Source organism: Drosophila eugracilis, unplaced genomic scaffold (assembly GCF_018153835.1).
Source record: "Drosophila eugracilis isolate 14026-0451.02 unplaced genomic scaffold, ASM1815383v1 contig_90, whole genome shotgun sequence".
Classification (NCBI taxonomy): Eukaryota; Metazoa; Arthropoda; class Insecta; order Diptera; family Drosophilidae; genus Drosophila; species Drosophila eugracilis.
The window spans coordinates 2,147,897-2,163,475 of NW_024573812.1; the positions used below are offsets into that span (position 1 = coordinate 2,147,897).

General features: G+C 39.0%; 2 protein-coding genes across 16 annotated transcripts; one reads left to right on the forward strand and one right to left on the reverse strand.

Annotated features, from left to right (window-relative positions):
* The first annotated feature begins 4,603 nt into the window (after nucleotides 1–4,603).
* Nucleotides 4,604–11,989, forward strand: LOC108113107. 12 transcript variants are annotated; one of them, XM_017223587.1, is made up of 4 exons: nucleotides 4,867–4,882; nucleotides 5,166–5,240; nucleotides 5,298–5,361; nucleotides 11,362–11,989. In XM_017223587.1, the coding sequence occupies exons 1-4, from the start codon at nucleotides 4,880–4,882 to the stop codon at nucleotides 11,772–11,774; spliced, it is 555 nt and encodes a 184-aa protein (XP_017079076.1). In that variant the 5' UTR covers nucleotides 4,867–4,879; the 3' UTR covers nucleotides 11,775–11,989. The 12 variants fall into 12 exon arrangements, with proteins under 12 accessions (XP_017079084.1, XP_017079076.1, XP_017079085.1 ...); XM_017223595.1 differs by lacking the exons at nucleotides 5,166–5,240; nucleotides 5,298–5,361 and adding an exon at nucleotides 4,604–4,708 and having other exon boundaries at nucleotides 4,783–4,882; XM_017223596.1 differs by lacking the exon at nucleotides 4,867–4,882 and having other exon boundaries at nucleotides 5,152–5,240.
* Nucleotides 11,990–12,403: 414 nt separating this feature from the next.
* LOC108113106 (solute carrier family 35 member F5) lies at nucleotides 12,404–15,518 on the reverse strand. 4 transcript variants are annotated; one of them, XM_017223583.2, is made up of 7 exons: nucleotides 15,312–15,518; nucleotides 14,413–14,747; nucleotides 14,219–14,359; nucleotides 14,109–14,162; nucleotides 13,446–14,043; nucleotides 12,978–13,389; nucleotides 12,404–12,919 (listed from the first exon to the last, which is right to left on the reverse strand). In XM_017223583.2, exons 2-7 carry the CDS (start codon nucleotides 14,500–14,502, stop codon nucleotides 12,871–12,873), a joined length of 1,344 nt encoding a protein of 447 aa, XP_017079072.1. In that variant the 5' UTR covers nucleotides 14,503–14,747; nucleotides 15,312–15,518; the 3' UTR covers nucleotides 12,404–12,870. The 4 variants fall into 4 exon arrangements, with proteins under 4 accessions (XP_017079072.1, XP_017079073.1, XP_017079071.1 ...); XM_017223584.2 differs by having other exon boundaries at nucleotides 14,413–14,750; XM_017223582.2 differs by having other exon boundaries at nucleotides 15,272–15,518.
* Nucleotides 15,519–15,579: the final 61 nt, after the last annotated feature.

The following is a 15,579-nucleotide window of genomic DNA, read 5'->3' on the forward strand; positions in this document are numbered from 1 at the left end:
CAAAGTTGCACATGGAGAAAAAATCAATTGAATAGGCAAAGGAAAATCGATTTTTTATGGTGATTAATTATTTTTTATGATATTTTTATCATGATTTTTAAATTAAGTTAAGTTTTAAAAAGTATTTTCTGACCTTACGATGCAATTTAAAATCAATATCTTTAGATTCATAATGAAGGACAACTCTCGTATTATCATTTTTAACATCAAGACAAAGTTAAGCTAGGAATTTTATCTACAAAATAGGAACTACGATAATGAAAGATTAATTTCTTTTGAGAGATATAATCTGGTTTTATAATTTTTGATCAATATTTTCGAGATTTATACATTTTAACCCTTGAAATTCAAATTAAAATAGATATTAAATCTTAAAAATGTCTTTATTTCTTGAAAAATTGAGCCGTTTTAAGGCTTGCCAAAACACCCAAAATGCACCTGTAAATGCAATGTCGCTGACTCCCAGAAACGATTGTCGTCGTCCCCTAATAACACGGGTAAAATTCATTACACGAACTAACTGGTTAACTGGCCAACTGCTGGCCATTATGCAAAGTCCAAGTCCATTTTGAGCCATTCCATGCCAAAGCCATTCCAAAGCGGCACGTTTCGAGGAAGTTGATTGTCACAAAAGCCTCTCATAATCATAACTGTGTTTGCTGCCCCATCAGTAACTACTACAACAATGGTTCGGTGGTGGCATGGTTGTAAAAACAACGACAGCCACGACGGTCAGGTTCAATGGGGGAAATTATAGACATTGCAGCCGCAAAAAAAAAAATATATATATATATAAATAAAACTGCAAAAAAAAGTATTGTAAAACATACTTAAGCAAGACCTGGCCAAAAGATGTTTGTAATTGGCCACTGCTTATTACCATTTATCTTTGCGTTATTGTCAGCTTGCTAGATTTTGTGGCTCACAATAAAAAATTAGTTTAAAAGCTCCTTAAAACATTTCAATCATTTAAACTTTCTTTCTTTTGGGTTTTACGGCAGCTCTTAAATTTCCTGGAATACTTAAAAATGTTTTTCAGTGCAACATTTTTACTGCTGCAATTGAGAATTGACCAGCGGACTGTGCCACCAACCAAAAAAGAAACCAACCAAAATTATAAAAAAAAAAAGAAAGACAATAAAACTGTGGAGAAATATTTTGCATGTGTCCATGGTCCACTCTTTTGTTTATTAACTAATTAGCCCTAATGCTTAATGCTCCACATATTTTCCAGCCAAGATATGAGTGCGTAAGCTTTGCAGTTATGTCACCGGGTTTTCCCCCTCCCTTGCCAATCTTAATCTCTCAATATGTGGATTTCTCAAGAATTACGATGTATCTTGATGGAGGGAAACAAAAAGCGAAAGTAAAACTTGGCTCAGAAAAGACGGATCCATTAGCGTTCTAATAGACACGTCACTCTAGAAGTTCAAGGTTGCTCTCGAAGAGTGGCGAATTGAAATTAATTACATCGAACGCGCCTCGTAGTTCTCTGGGCGTTGTTTGAGCACTCCATTAATAAGATTTGGTTGCCTGGGATCTGTTTTAGATTAGCAGTTCGTTTAATTCACACACGAATGGATTGAGTAATTTGGCTTCGAGGGGTTAGCATTTAAAAGGCATGGCAAACTGGGCAAAAATAATCAATTTAGTTTGATAATGTCAGCTTAATTGGTAAAATTGATATTTGATTGTGAAGTTTAAAGATGTAAGCTAGGTAAGTATTTTTGTGATATTTTAAATTAATTCATAAAATAAAAACTATATTTAATTGCCATTTGAAATGCCTTTTTTAATGATTTTACAATATTAAAACTCTTTCTATAACTTCAACTTTCCTTAGAGTAACCAACCTTCGGCTTTGTTTCGAAAGTCATTCCTCTTGGGACATTTTGGGAGTTAATTCCCTCACATTAGCCCCGTGCTTAAAGTTATTTAATAGATGATTAAAGACCCAAACAACTGACATCACCCGCCAGCATCAACCGGCAATCACACACCCACAATTAGCGGGCAGTCGACTTGAAATTAAAAAAAAAAAAGAAATAGAAAACCGTTGAGTTTAATTCACAGCACATTCACAGCGTCATAAAAATTATAACCATCGTTTACGCCAAGTCAACAATGGACAAGTATTAAGACCATAAACTTAAAACTCCAAACTCCAAATGCCGGAACTCGTCGGCCAGATGATTTGTAAGTTTGTTTGTTGATTGTTTTTCGTGGCTATCAAGATCAGATTGGATCAGATCAGTGGAAGTTACGTGTTAATACCAAGTCGCTGCATTTTCCGTTTTCTTTTTTTTTTCAGGGCGGAAGTGACTGTGAACTTGACATTGAGGGGGCGTGCCTCGAAGCCAAAGAAATGCAAATTTTTAACAATTCTCACAGCTCACAAAATGAGAGTGAGATATTAGAGCGGAAGGAAGTAGAAATCGGAATTGAAATTATGTCTTCTGAAAAACTACATTTTGTATTTAACAGATTATGAAAAGCTTAAGCAGAAACCTTTTTAAGAAACTAACTAATTTCCAAAATTTCAATATTAGTTTTCAAATCAGTAAATAAAAGGAGTAATATAAGAAAAATCACTTAAGAAATGTGTAAAAATTGTTCAAAATAATAAATCCATCAGCGTACAATCCAAATCGTGAGAATAGTGACTTTGTGAATGAGTACCTTCAATATACCCAAATGAGTACCAACAATAAAGCCCATTCGAAATGAACATATTTGGCTTTTGGAGGGTCCCAGCTAGTGCGTAATTCAATCGAAATCAATTGCAATGGGTCTGCTAACAAATTACCAATCCACGCCAACCTCAAACATCAAGTGGCAACAAAGAAAATGGAAATGGACATGATAAAAAATAAAATAAGAAAAAAACCCAAGCCAAAACCAAGCAAGCCAAATCCGCTTTTGTCCAATTGTTGCGCACTTGAAGCATGAAGCGTGCCCATGGAGCAGGCACCTGACGGCGGCGTACCCGATGGACGGATGAGCTCCTCCGACACGGACTGACCAATTGGGCATGGCTGGCTGGCTGGCTGGCTAGCTGCATTAACAGACTCCATGGAATGGCCACAAAAGAAATGCTGACTTGGGTCTTTGGGGAGGCTGGAGGCAAGTGGACCTTTGGAATGGGAGGCTAACACTCTACTCTAATTTTTGGGCCTGATTCGGGGCTAGCGGGCTCATTAATTTCAGTTCAAGGCATCGAAACTGTGTTGTTTTTTTTATATATACTTTTATACAAGTATATCTTTACGTAAACTTGCTCGTTCCGTTGGCGATTTGTAACAATAAAATAGTTGGAGTGGAGACGCGAGAAAAACAAGCTGAGCTCCGAAAAAATAAATTCGCAATTTTGTTACAATTTTCATTGTTTTGTTGGGTGCAGTTTTGGAGTCCGAAGGCAAGATCTACCCTCGATGGACACTCCCAGGCCAACTATTAATTATCACAATTCAGCAAAGTCTGTTTGTTTTTCAGGTCCGACCGCCCTATAATTACCCGAGCGGTTCGCTTTAATTGCCACAGATTTATTAAATGGGTCAGTTGGGGTTTTTTTCAGCTTTTTTTTTGGGTCTTGTTGCTGCTGCTGCTGTGAACTTGAAAATTGAAATTGTTGTGCGATGACCATTCGAGTACAATGCAAGGGTATATACAAAAGATCATGACTATGTATTTAGCTGGGAGAGTTTGGCATTTCAATTTATGTTATGGGAGAGTTACAATTTTGGGAGGGTTCTGAAACAACATACCTTGTTTACCCCTCTTGTTATCTCCCTTTTAGCTTGTTAGTAAATAATAGCTTTCGCTAGCTTTACTCTTATTCAAGGTCTCGCAATCAAAATTTGCAGTTTGAAGAGAAAGAATTTCCGTTTGGAAAGCAGTTCACCCTAATCTACCTTCCGATTCTTAGAAAAACAACACAGTGCTATTTCTTTTATTCGGTTATTTCGATTTTAACAGAAGGTTTGTTTAATGTGATAGTTACTTATCTTTATTTCATCTTGATGTCTATTTATCTGTTAAGCCATGCTATACTTTTGCATATTTCTAACAAATATATTTATTTTAGAAACCAGATATAAGTAGATTGTTCAATTTTATAACCAAAATCATTATTGATACAGCTGGTAAGGTATTAAAAAGTTAGGTTCTAGAACCTATTCCGCCAGATTTTGACCGATAAGGAGTAATCGGCAGTAGACCGATTAAAGCTATTGCCAAACTAGATTACCCCACACACATCTGCGAACTGGAGAATTTACTTTCAGTTGGCTTTTTGCACTCAACACATTTGGAACAAATAGGACAAAGATGACTCTAGCATTTGGTATTTCTATGGCTTTCTTTGCCCTAGCCGTCTGTTTTTTCTTGAAGGTGAGTTGGGACTTCAGATTGGAGAGATCCACTCGAGTAAAGGAATTTGTTAAATAATTTTTCCACTTACAGGTAGCCTATAAGTCATGCAAAAGGCGTTCCCCCCGAGGTAAGTGTGCGTTTTGATCGCGTTTCGAAAAACGGTAATACGATGATAAGATATGGATAATGGGCAATCGAGTTGAGACTCCGAAATCGCCAGTTTTCGATTGCCAGTCAGTTGTCATAAAGCATTTGTCCAGATTGGACTGCAAAAATCATGGGTGCCGGAATGAGTTCCTTTTCCGTGGTGCTATTAGTCATCATATTAATGATAGTCGTAAGTAGTTATCGTAGAACTCTAAACGGAAGTATGCACTATAGGATTTCCTTTGTTTATTATCCACCTAACAGTTCATAACAAATGCCTATCAAAAGGCCAAGAGAGCTGGCCAGTCTAATGATTACAACACGGCCAGATCAAGAACGGAGAGGACTAACGACAGACGTAATGGTGAGCGTCGGATCTGTAACATATAGACATATAGGCTTAGGTTTAATGATATTGTTGATAACCAACTCGTAACTGGCCGCACATGTCAGTTTTACTGCCACCGGCTATAATTAGCTCTGATTTGCTTATCTGACAACTTAGCCGAATTACCCAAGCTGTCAACTTGATGCAACGCCGACTTTATCTTTGTTTATCGAAAGCGTTTTATCAGAGAGTCCCCGGGGCGTTTATTTTCGTATTCCCGTGGGCCACATTTGCTCATTTGTTATTCCACATCTCACAGATTCGGTTCGAAATGGATCTCGTTGAGGGCTACTATTTTATATCCTTCATTCTGATATTTCTCATACTGATAAGGGTGAGTGCGGCTGACTTATCCCAATTCTGATTCCTGGTTAATTCGCTATTTCTCAAGGCCTATATCTGTCCCAATCACAATTGGAAGTGTGTGTGCTGCTTGCAATATAGGCGGGAAACTGGTGAGTTGATATATCTCAAGTAACTTAGTTTTCATTAGTCAAAACGTCTAAATTAGAATGTGAAAAACTGGAAGTTTCTTTGAACAAAATTACCAGTTAAGCAATCGAAAACATAAAACTTCGTAAAGTAGGTTCCAATGTATGCGGAAATCGGTTTCTTTGGATTTATTGTTCTAATTGTCGTGGCGCTCGTTGGGAGGGTAGGTTCCAAAAACCATGTGTCCCAGATTTATCTATGTCCTAATCCCCTCTCAAGGAGTGTTATCTGTTTATCAAGTTGAAGATCGAAGAGTGGAATATGCGGGTCTATGCCCGTCTACTGCGTCACGAGATGATGTTGCGCCTGGCCATGGAGGGTAAGATCCAGGTTTCTTGCCCATATCAATCAGTTTGCAAAAAAAAAAGCTACAAAAGCTTTGTCGATAAGATAAGAGGATAGTGTTGTCCAATGCGGGGGTTAACAGTGGTATAAAAATAAGGAAACTTTTCCAAGATATGAGCCAACAACTTGATTCGCACTCTACGTTGTTCTTTGCAAAATATCAGCAGTCCAAGTTAATCCATCGCAGACTCAACTCGGCTCTCTGTTCCCGAGAAATGGAAGTGATCGATATATTCTACATATCTTTGTTATTTTTCCTGGTTTTTGTTGTGAGTTTTGACCTCTAAAATCGGGAATATACTCTTGATAACTAGCGCAAGCCCTTCAAAAGACGGAAGTGTAGATACTCGTTTTAATTTGACACTCAACTTGAGATAGATTGAAAGAGTATATAATCTCTTAAAGAACTTTATAGTATAAATTAGACTTCAATTATTGAGGTGTAATCCTCAGTTAACAAGGCCTTTTAAATTCTCTTTTTTCTGTTCCGATAGCTGTGCTACAATATCAGAGAACACGTGAAATGTGGGAGTTCCCAGAGTTCTCAAATTCCCAGGTTGCCAGGTGCGTATGTCCCTGTGTCTGATTTCGATTTTAAACCATCATAGCGAGTGGGTTGTGTAAAGATAATATTTTTTAAAAATACTTTATCTTAGTTAGAATTCCTAACAATATTTCGCAGATCGTTTAACCTTAAAGAAGGTTGAACATATTTATTTTATCAGCATTTCTTATATCTTTTTACGATGCACACTTCATGAGCTAAGCAATTTTTAATCAAGAGTTATATTCCTGATTCTAAAAGTGTTTTCGCCAAGGTAATCCCTATCTATATTCCCAACAGCTGTGCTACAAGAGTCGGAAAAACATAAACTCTGGGAATTTCGATGCCGTGAGCATTTCGGTAGGGGGCGTAACCCCAGGTGCGTAAATCTATCTGTACGATCCATTATAGCGATTGTGTTAAAAGTGCCAATGTGTGTATGTCTAGTTTTAATCGCAAAATTGTCAAACGATTGATAAGGGTTGTGTTCGATTTGGTTTTTGTTTTTGGTGATTAGGCTGTTAACCAATGACTGGCGTTGCCTTTGCCATTTTAGCAAGGTTTCTTGTGCTCGGCGAACGGTTGAAAATTAGTGTTGTCTCTCCCGGACTTCCGGTATTAAGTACTCAAATTAAAAATGCCCTATTACGCTTTTATGATGATTGGCTGGTTCCTAATAATCTCAATTGTATCCATATTGATTCGAGTAAGTTCTGCTGTGATTTATCGTGAAAAGAAAAGCTCTGGCTGATCCTAACGATCCCCTGATGACCATTTTTAGGCCTGTTGTCTTTGCGCCAGGCAAAAGACTCCTAGCCAAACGACCACAAATGGTCGTGGTCCAGGTCCTGGTGGAGATCGAGCAAATCGTCAACCGGGAAGGGTGCTCCAGAGCTATAGAATCGATCCGTCAGGAGTAAGCCTGAACACAGGTGAGCACAGTCATGAGTCACAAGCGTGTCCCGATAAGGTTATCTATTTATCTATATGGTTCTATGCTTATCGGTGTCTTCGGAGGGTTGGTTGCTTCCACTCAAAATGTACGGCAGTAGCATTAATTTATTCAGATGTGCAGACGCAGGTCGGGAATATAGATATAGCCTTAACGAAAGATGGCCGACCAGTTACATTGGGTTGAGTTCAGTGTCCTGATGCTGTTCTTCCTAGCAATGGTATACATTTATCTCAGAGTGAGTTGTTTCCCAAAATATGGTAGACATCAAACGGGAGTGAAACCGGTAGATAATTCCAGAGATGTGTGGTCCACAAACGCCGAAGGAGATTACCACCTAGTCCGCCCTTGAGCAGATTCGTTTCCTCCTGCCCCTCGTCACCGGGAGAGAGCAGTCGTCTCAGTTGGACACCAGGTGAGCAGCCGCGTTAATGTGTGGCATTCGAATTCGCGCTGAACATGTTCTTCCGGCCTTGTTCTTTTGTCTGGCCACAAGTTAATCGCTATGAATTAATTAAAATCCGTGTTGTGTTCGCGCTTTTACGCTTGGCTTCCAGTTGATGGGCTTACAATTTGGGAGTTACATTATTGCGTTGTATAACTTAAGTCATAAAAGAAGGCTCTACTTTCAGTCATTCGTTTTTACAAATAGAAATTAAATTGAGTTTGTGGGAAATTACAAAAGAAATAACATTAATAAGTCATTTTAGTTACTTTTTATATTGCTTATGATTTTCCTTAAAACCAACATAAGATTAGTTTTCAAAGCTTTAACTTTTCTTTTAAAGAAAAAGATAACTTAAACTTATTTTTCTAAAAAATAAAATCAGCAAATAATGTGTTTTGATTTGAAAGTAAATAATTGCTTTATTATAAATATTTGTAAGCTTATCTAATCTAATGTACTTAAAAGTCTAGATTTGATAATCAAACTAGTCATTGCACTGAGAAAAATGGTCTTTAAAAAACTAAACAACATTCTTTAATATTTATAATGAATGCTTAGGAAAAAAAACGAACTTATATTATTAAAACTTTAATTATAGAGAACTGTTAAAATGTCAACTATCATTTTGTGATATTATGTGACATTTCTAATTAGCTTTTGAGAACTTTGCGAGAGTCACGTGCTCGTCTGACATTATCCAAAGCGCAATTATGCGCATATCTGTCAGATACACAGATACATAGATACTTTTACTTATCGCACACACCGAATAGAGCGTCAGAGTGAGTAGGAAGATGGCGGCGTATCTTATCGGACTTTGTTCGCCGAGTGCTTATCACCTGGCCCTTGACACACCTGTCCGTCGCTCCCTCGATTCCCTCGCTTTTATATTTTCCCATCGTTTACCAGTCGCGCCGATAAGTCTTGGCCAAAAGCCTGAAAGCGACGCGTTATGATATGACAGTTGGCCTAAGGCCTTTTCATGGAGCGAATATCTTCGCCGGTGCTCTCCTATCCACGTGGATATACCGCATTTTCCGACACCGAAATGTCGAATATACCGCCATACCTCATATTCTTCTTTCTGGCCTTCATATCCTGCGCCATTACCTTCTGTTTCTTGAGATTCTGCATTTGGATATGCTTTGAGGCTAGGAGTTCCAGGAGTCGCCGGGGACGAAGACATGGTAGGTTCCCCCCCCCCAAAAAAACGAAAACGAAACCTAATTCGACTTATTTTTGGCGGCTATCAGAGGGTATATATAGATATATAGACTTGGCCAATCAGACGGTTGCCTTGGCCCCGATAAGATTAGTTTGTATTTCGCTCTGGAGAGTTCTCAGTTTAAACTCGCCATTCAAGTGATTCGATTGTGTGCTTCTTTTCTGGCTGGGAATGACGCAATGGATTTCTTTATCCTCTATGTGGGGCTGTTCTTCATCTTGTTCCTGGTCATGCCCATGATCTATTTCGCCCTTCAGGTATCTGTCCGGCATTGTTTTGCTCCTGTCCCTCGCTTAATCTCTTAAATTTATTTGGCTACTAATTATACTAACTAATATCTACTAACCTAAGTTAAATGGTATTCTTCATTTTGTAAATGATGGTATTAGCCCAGATATTAAGTGATTTAATCGAAGGATATAAGGTGGCACCCCTTCCTGATCGTTTATTGATCTTCTCTGATATTCCCTTGAAAGTTTATACTATGGATTATCTTAAACAAGTGCTGCGGAACCAATACTCGGGGATTTCAGGATCCGGTAAGGCGTCGACGTCGCCGAGAACGTCAACGCCAGCGTCAATTAGTTGCCATTGGTATGTATTGATGATATTGACGGGTTGATACATCTATATATATATATATTACTATATATATATATTGAGTAACTGATATGCTGTGGCAAAGTGTGTGTGTGGGCGGGTTTGATGATCAAGTGCTTCCATAAATCCATAAAGCCTGGAGTGTTTGTTTTGTGGACTTTGGTGATAAGGGCCATTCCACCGCCTTGCAGATATTGCAAATCAGTTTTTGGGGGGTCAGTCTGCTGGAGAGCTCGTTGCACAATGGATGCCAGTCCCCTGGTTACTTTCTTCATACTACTGCTAATCGGCTTCGTGGCCTATGCGGCCCTACAGGTGATCCTCAGCTCTAAGCGATCCACTTGATTTTATTTTTTTGGTAACCAATCCATTCTTTTGTTCTCCCAAAAGTTCGCTGTTATTTGGATCTTGAAATGTTGCTGTTCGAGACGTCGAAACTCCCGTTTTGAGATGTGTAAGTCGCATTTGCTTTTTGTTTATATCTCAATTGAGTCGTATATATATATATATATATATTGTATATGTGATGATATATGGAGCAACGTTTATGGGGTATTGCCAACCAAACATGGCGGACAATCTAATCTCGGGCGACTAATCAATGGCGTGCCAAACGGCAAACTATGGCCAATACTAGGGCCTACGAAGCGCAGTTGGTGGCTGTAGTTTGGCTTTGATTACTGTCCCGCGTCGTTCTAAACTTCCATAATGCACGGATCGGAGCCCACAATGGAGTGGGACAGCGACTTTGTTGTCCATGTGGCCATCTATATGGCCCTGGTCTTTCTGTTTTTCTGCCTAATACCCCTTGCCTGCTACTACATCCGCGTGGAGAGCCAAACATTGGCCAAGATTTGCCATCCGCGATGTCGACGTCAGCAGAGACAGAGGATTCGGCAGCACCATCGACATCAACGGCGATACGACATTGGAATTGGTAACGTGTGCCAAAAACGAAAAGTGGTCAGGATTGGTCTCTATCTAATCGGTTAGGTTGGGGGCGATTATTTTGGCCGCAGTCTTTGAGAATAGCAGAATGGGTCTGACAGCTAATTTAATCGTGGCGCTGGGCTTTGTGTTTGCCATATTCGTCATCGCTCAGCTGATATACGTATGTTATTAGTATCCCTAAAAGCTGAGCTAAGATGTGAGCTGATCTGATCAGATCCGATCGGGCAGACCTTCAGCCGGAAACAATGGCCAAAATAATTGATTTATCTATTCGTTTTGATAGCTGGCAAAGCGCATGCACGACTCAATAGCTGGAAATCGTCGCCAGAGACAAGCTGGTACTGGTTTAGTGTGGATATGTGGGACACATTCCGTGAAAAATATCACCAAAATTAATCACTTCAAGTGGCTTATCAGCGAGAAGTTTCGAGTGTCTTAGCTATATTTTGACTCTATTAACATTTGACTTTAAAAACAAATGTCATAAAGTGATAAATAGATAATTGTGTTATTTATACTGTTTATATCACAGCAGAAAGCGAATTGAGAGTGTATCCTAATTATAGATGTTTCATTTTGATTAAATTTGTTTTAAAGTTAAGATTAAATTGAAAGGACAGCTTTCCTTCCAGTATTAAAAATTTTTTCATGAATCAGCAAAATGTTTTAAATATGGTTTTATGAATTCGGAAATTAATACTACAATTTCAAATTTTGTTAAAAATTTTAAGAAATATATGTCCTTCAAACGACCTTTCAGTAATATTTTCCTTTTTTCGAGTCGCTTCTTAAATAAGTTTTTAAAAATTCAATATCACTTTATTAAGTAGATTACCTTAAAAACTCTTTGGTTTAGTAACATAAATTGACTCACTTATTTTTCTTCGATTTCTTGCAGACCGCCAGGGAAATGTGTTCAACGTACCGGAGGAGTCTTCTGGCAACCGCTATGGCGACATATTCTTCATTGAACCCGGCAGCGTGGAAGCCAACCGTATTCGCGATCAACTTGAAAAAGATGAAAAGGATCTGCCCAGCTACGACGAGGTGATGCGCATGTGCAACCTTACCACGCCCACAGCAGCGGCAGCGGGGACACCAAGTCCACAATCGCCCCTAGGTGAATCAGGTCCCATTGGGATTGCGGCACTGCCTGCGCCACCATACTCGGAAACAGATCCAAATGCATCTGTTGGAGGAGCCATTGTCATTGCAATGGAACCGATGGAACCATCTACCTCTCGAGCCGCACAGATCCCACTCAGCTCCGGTTCCGGTCCACCTGCTTTATCGCCAACTTCGACAGTGTGATCTGCCGAAGGCATGGAGATCTGGAACTGAAGCATTCACCGTGCCACTCTGGGCCACACAGATGCCACTTTGTGTGCGCTTTCAGTAGAGAAATGAACTTGTGTGATCTTATTGAGTACATAACTAGTTAAGTGCTAGAAATTAAGTGTCACCTATTGTAAATACATATTTTTAGGATCTAGGATGAAAATTAAAATGAGTGATTTAATAGAAAATAACTTGTATTTTCACTTGTGTTAAAGTATTAAAAAATATAATTTATAATTACAAGCCATGTAAATTCTCTTATTCACAAAAATTAAAGTATTGAATTATAAATTTACGCAAAACATAAATAGCTTTTAAAATATGGAAGTTTGATATCATTATAGAAAATCTTTGTACGTGAGAAAGTAAAATTTATTAACTAGAACATTAATTAAAAATAGAATTTGTAATCAAAGTGATATTGGCTATGGCTAAATGGCTATTTCACACATTTGCAATGCAAAGGTGTATGATGAAAGTGAGCATTCGTTAGTAATCAATGGCGGTTGAGCTAATCGGTGTTATTTCATTTATGATTCAGTTTTTTATGAACTTTTCAACTGCTGTTGGATTCTATATATATACGTTTTCGGCTTTTAAGCTTACGGTAGACAAGTTTTTATTATCGTTATTAGTTATCAATATGTGTATATGTTTTCTTATATTCATCTTGTATTGAGAAGTCAACAATTATAGGCTAAGCGCAGTGTGAATACCGAGAAAATTAATAAATTATAGGTGGACTTCAGCAAAAAGTTGTAGACTATCACATAGATAAACTGTATTCGTGGGAGCTAAAGCTATTTACAGAGAATACACTTGTAAGATTATAATAAATAGTTGTACGTAAGATCGCAACAAAGTAATATCCAACGGAAAATGCACATATGAGAAACATAAAACATCGCAGAGTGGGAATTGTGCAGGACTTCTCCCAATAGATTTAAGAACGATTCGAAACGAACTCGTGAACAGCCAAGTATTAGATTGCATTGCAATGAGCAACATTCAAAGTTTTGTAGAGGCGCGATTTTCACAAAAAACAAGCCTTCAAGATCATCATGTGCGTTTAATCGCTGTTGCTTATCAGCGACTCCTGCTGTTCGTCATCGTTGACCCTACGTGAATAAAGATCCTGTTCAAAAGTAGTTCATTTAGGCAGAATACAGTACTCACCTAACAATGCTTGGCTTATGGCACCGGCAGACTTTTCTATATACAATTCTAAACAGCTTCATTAGTGGATCGGAATCATCGTTTCGCATCAATAGCGAAACGAATACCAATGCCACAAATATAGGTATCGAGCCCATGTAGAACATCGGCGAATACGGCTTGTTCTTGAGCAGGACATCGAACATGATGGCTAATGGAATCTGTAGCGACATGGCCAGTGTACCAATTAAGGAAGAGGTCAAAAAGCAGCCCCACAGCCAAAGGGCTTCTGCCAGCACCGTGCCAATTAATCCGTTCAGAAACAGTAGGGCAAACTGCCCTTGACTGGGCAGCTCGAAGGTTTCGATTTTGGTGAAGTGCAGAATAAAGAAAATTGGCCACAGTAGCAAGAGATTCCACAGACCGACAAAGCCTGAAAGAGAGTCAAAGATTACAAATAATATATCACACAAATTTCACTTGGCTTACCAAAGAACAGCGGTATATCGACTTTTTCCTCCGTATCACTTTTTCGCTTTACAAAAACCAAATAGGCTGCATAGAAAAAAGCACTGAAAAGGGCCAAAAGGACACCTCTCGTCATCTTGGTATCGTGCAGATCGTTCATGGTAATGGCTACCACCCCGCCAATGTTCATGGCCACCGCAATCACCTTGGTGATGGTCAGCTTGTCACCTGCTGCCGAGGGAAATACGGCTGCTAGACAAATAATGAAGAACGACGACGTCGAGCTGACCAGCGTTATCATGGCCGCCTCATCCATTTCGAGGGCTAATTGGAAGAAGTAATTGGCCACGAACCAGAGAAGGCAAAACAGCAATGCAGTCTTGGCCGTCTTATGGTGGGTCTTCTGCCTCCTAATCCTCAAACTGGCAGCATACGATAGCCGGGCCATCAAAGCATCGGTGGCTTCGTGAGCAGACATCTCTCTGACCTCGGCCATTTTGCTGAAGCGAACACTCCTCACACTGGAATCATCGCTTTCGGTCCCGGACAGGGAGTTTGAGGTACCGTTAGCTTGTCTACCCAAATGAGGTGATCTGATGGGGACATAGGTGGGGTCTCCCTAGAGGAAGTATGGGTAAAATTTAGAGAATTTCCTGGAATCAATTCAGAAAGACTCTTGCTTACCAAAACAGCTTGATTGGAGTAATAATTCTCATCGTCTGCATTCTGTTCCATCATCTTGGGAAAGTATAATCATTAATTTGGTTTTATAGTTTAAATACTTAATCTCTTACAGCATAGTTTCCATTTTGACGATCACAGGACTCTTTCCATGGCGCCAGGATGCCAATGACTAGCAGGTAAATGCTAAACATAGAGGTTTTGAAGTATGTGCAAAAGAAGGGCTTGTCAAAGTTGGCCTCATTGTACAGAAACTAAGAGATAAATTGTAAGAAGATTGTTGATATATAAAATACAAAGACCTCACCTTTGTCAACTCGCTGGAGGAGACCCAAACCACATCCACAAGAATCAGAATTGATATACCCAACAGCAGTTTTTGTGTGCGTCCTAGCATGATTTGTTTTGCTTGTTTTTCGAAGATTTTCCAAAGGAATTAAGATTATTCTCCTCTGGCTGCTTGAGAGGGTCTTTCTCCTTCGGATATCTGTGAGCAAATAACTATTTACGCTTGTGCCGCCAGCGTTTTAGTTTCATTTTTGCGAAGTTTTTGGCTTCAGTTACTCGCAATTGATAAAATATCTGTTTGTAGTAAGATTTATTGCTGGTATCCAGATAGTTACACCTTCGACTTCAACATTGCTGCTGAAATCAGAAAATATATAAATTAAAAAAGGGGGTGGGTTGGAGGTGGTGGTCAGTAACTGCATTTATTGATTTTGTGTTGGGTTCGGCATTGTTAAAGGCGCAAATTACTATTTAACACGTTCAATTTTAACGTTTTTTTTTGTAGGGAAGCAACCAACTGATTAACAAAGCCACCGTTCAATTAGCGTCTGGTTCTCCAGATATCTCTATCCAATTACGGATTAACGGCGACCGATGTGATTGATCAGTTGAGTATAAACAAATTAGCGAGATCCGCGGGGTACTGACTGATAAGATAGCTGGGGAAACCAATTGTTTGGTTGGTAAATAGGAACACCGAATTATTTGAGGGGGACGGTGCGGACGGCAGGTTGTTGATAACAGTCCAAAAACAAAATCAATAAAAGCCAGTAGTGATATGAAAAATGGAAAAAAGCAACAAGTCTGCTAGCCACCACTTAATTGCGTTATTATAAACAGTTCTACGGTTACGCTTGGCTAATTTATGCGGTTTTTACCATTTCTTTCTCCTTTTGAAGTCAGAACTTTTTTCTTTACCGAATTGTTGCTGCCAATTTTCCCTGTTTTCGACGCTGAGGGTAAGCCCTACCCTGCTTTGATTTAAATTAGACTAGCCCTAATTCAAGCGAGTTTCCTCGGGTCTTTACTTTCGGGAATTATTTTCTTTATAATACTGATATTCTGATTAGAATTTTTGATCCGCACAGCTGGATAGAGCTGTATAGTGTTACCGGATAGTGAAACGGAAAATAAAAGTAATCGCATTACTTTAAAATCACTGCCTAGTTTGACAATCGATAACGAT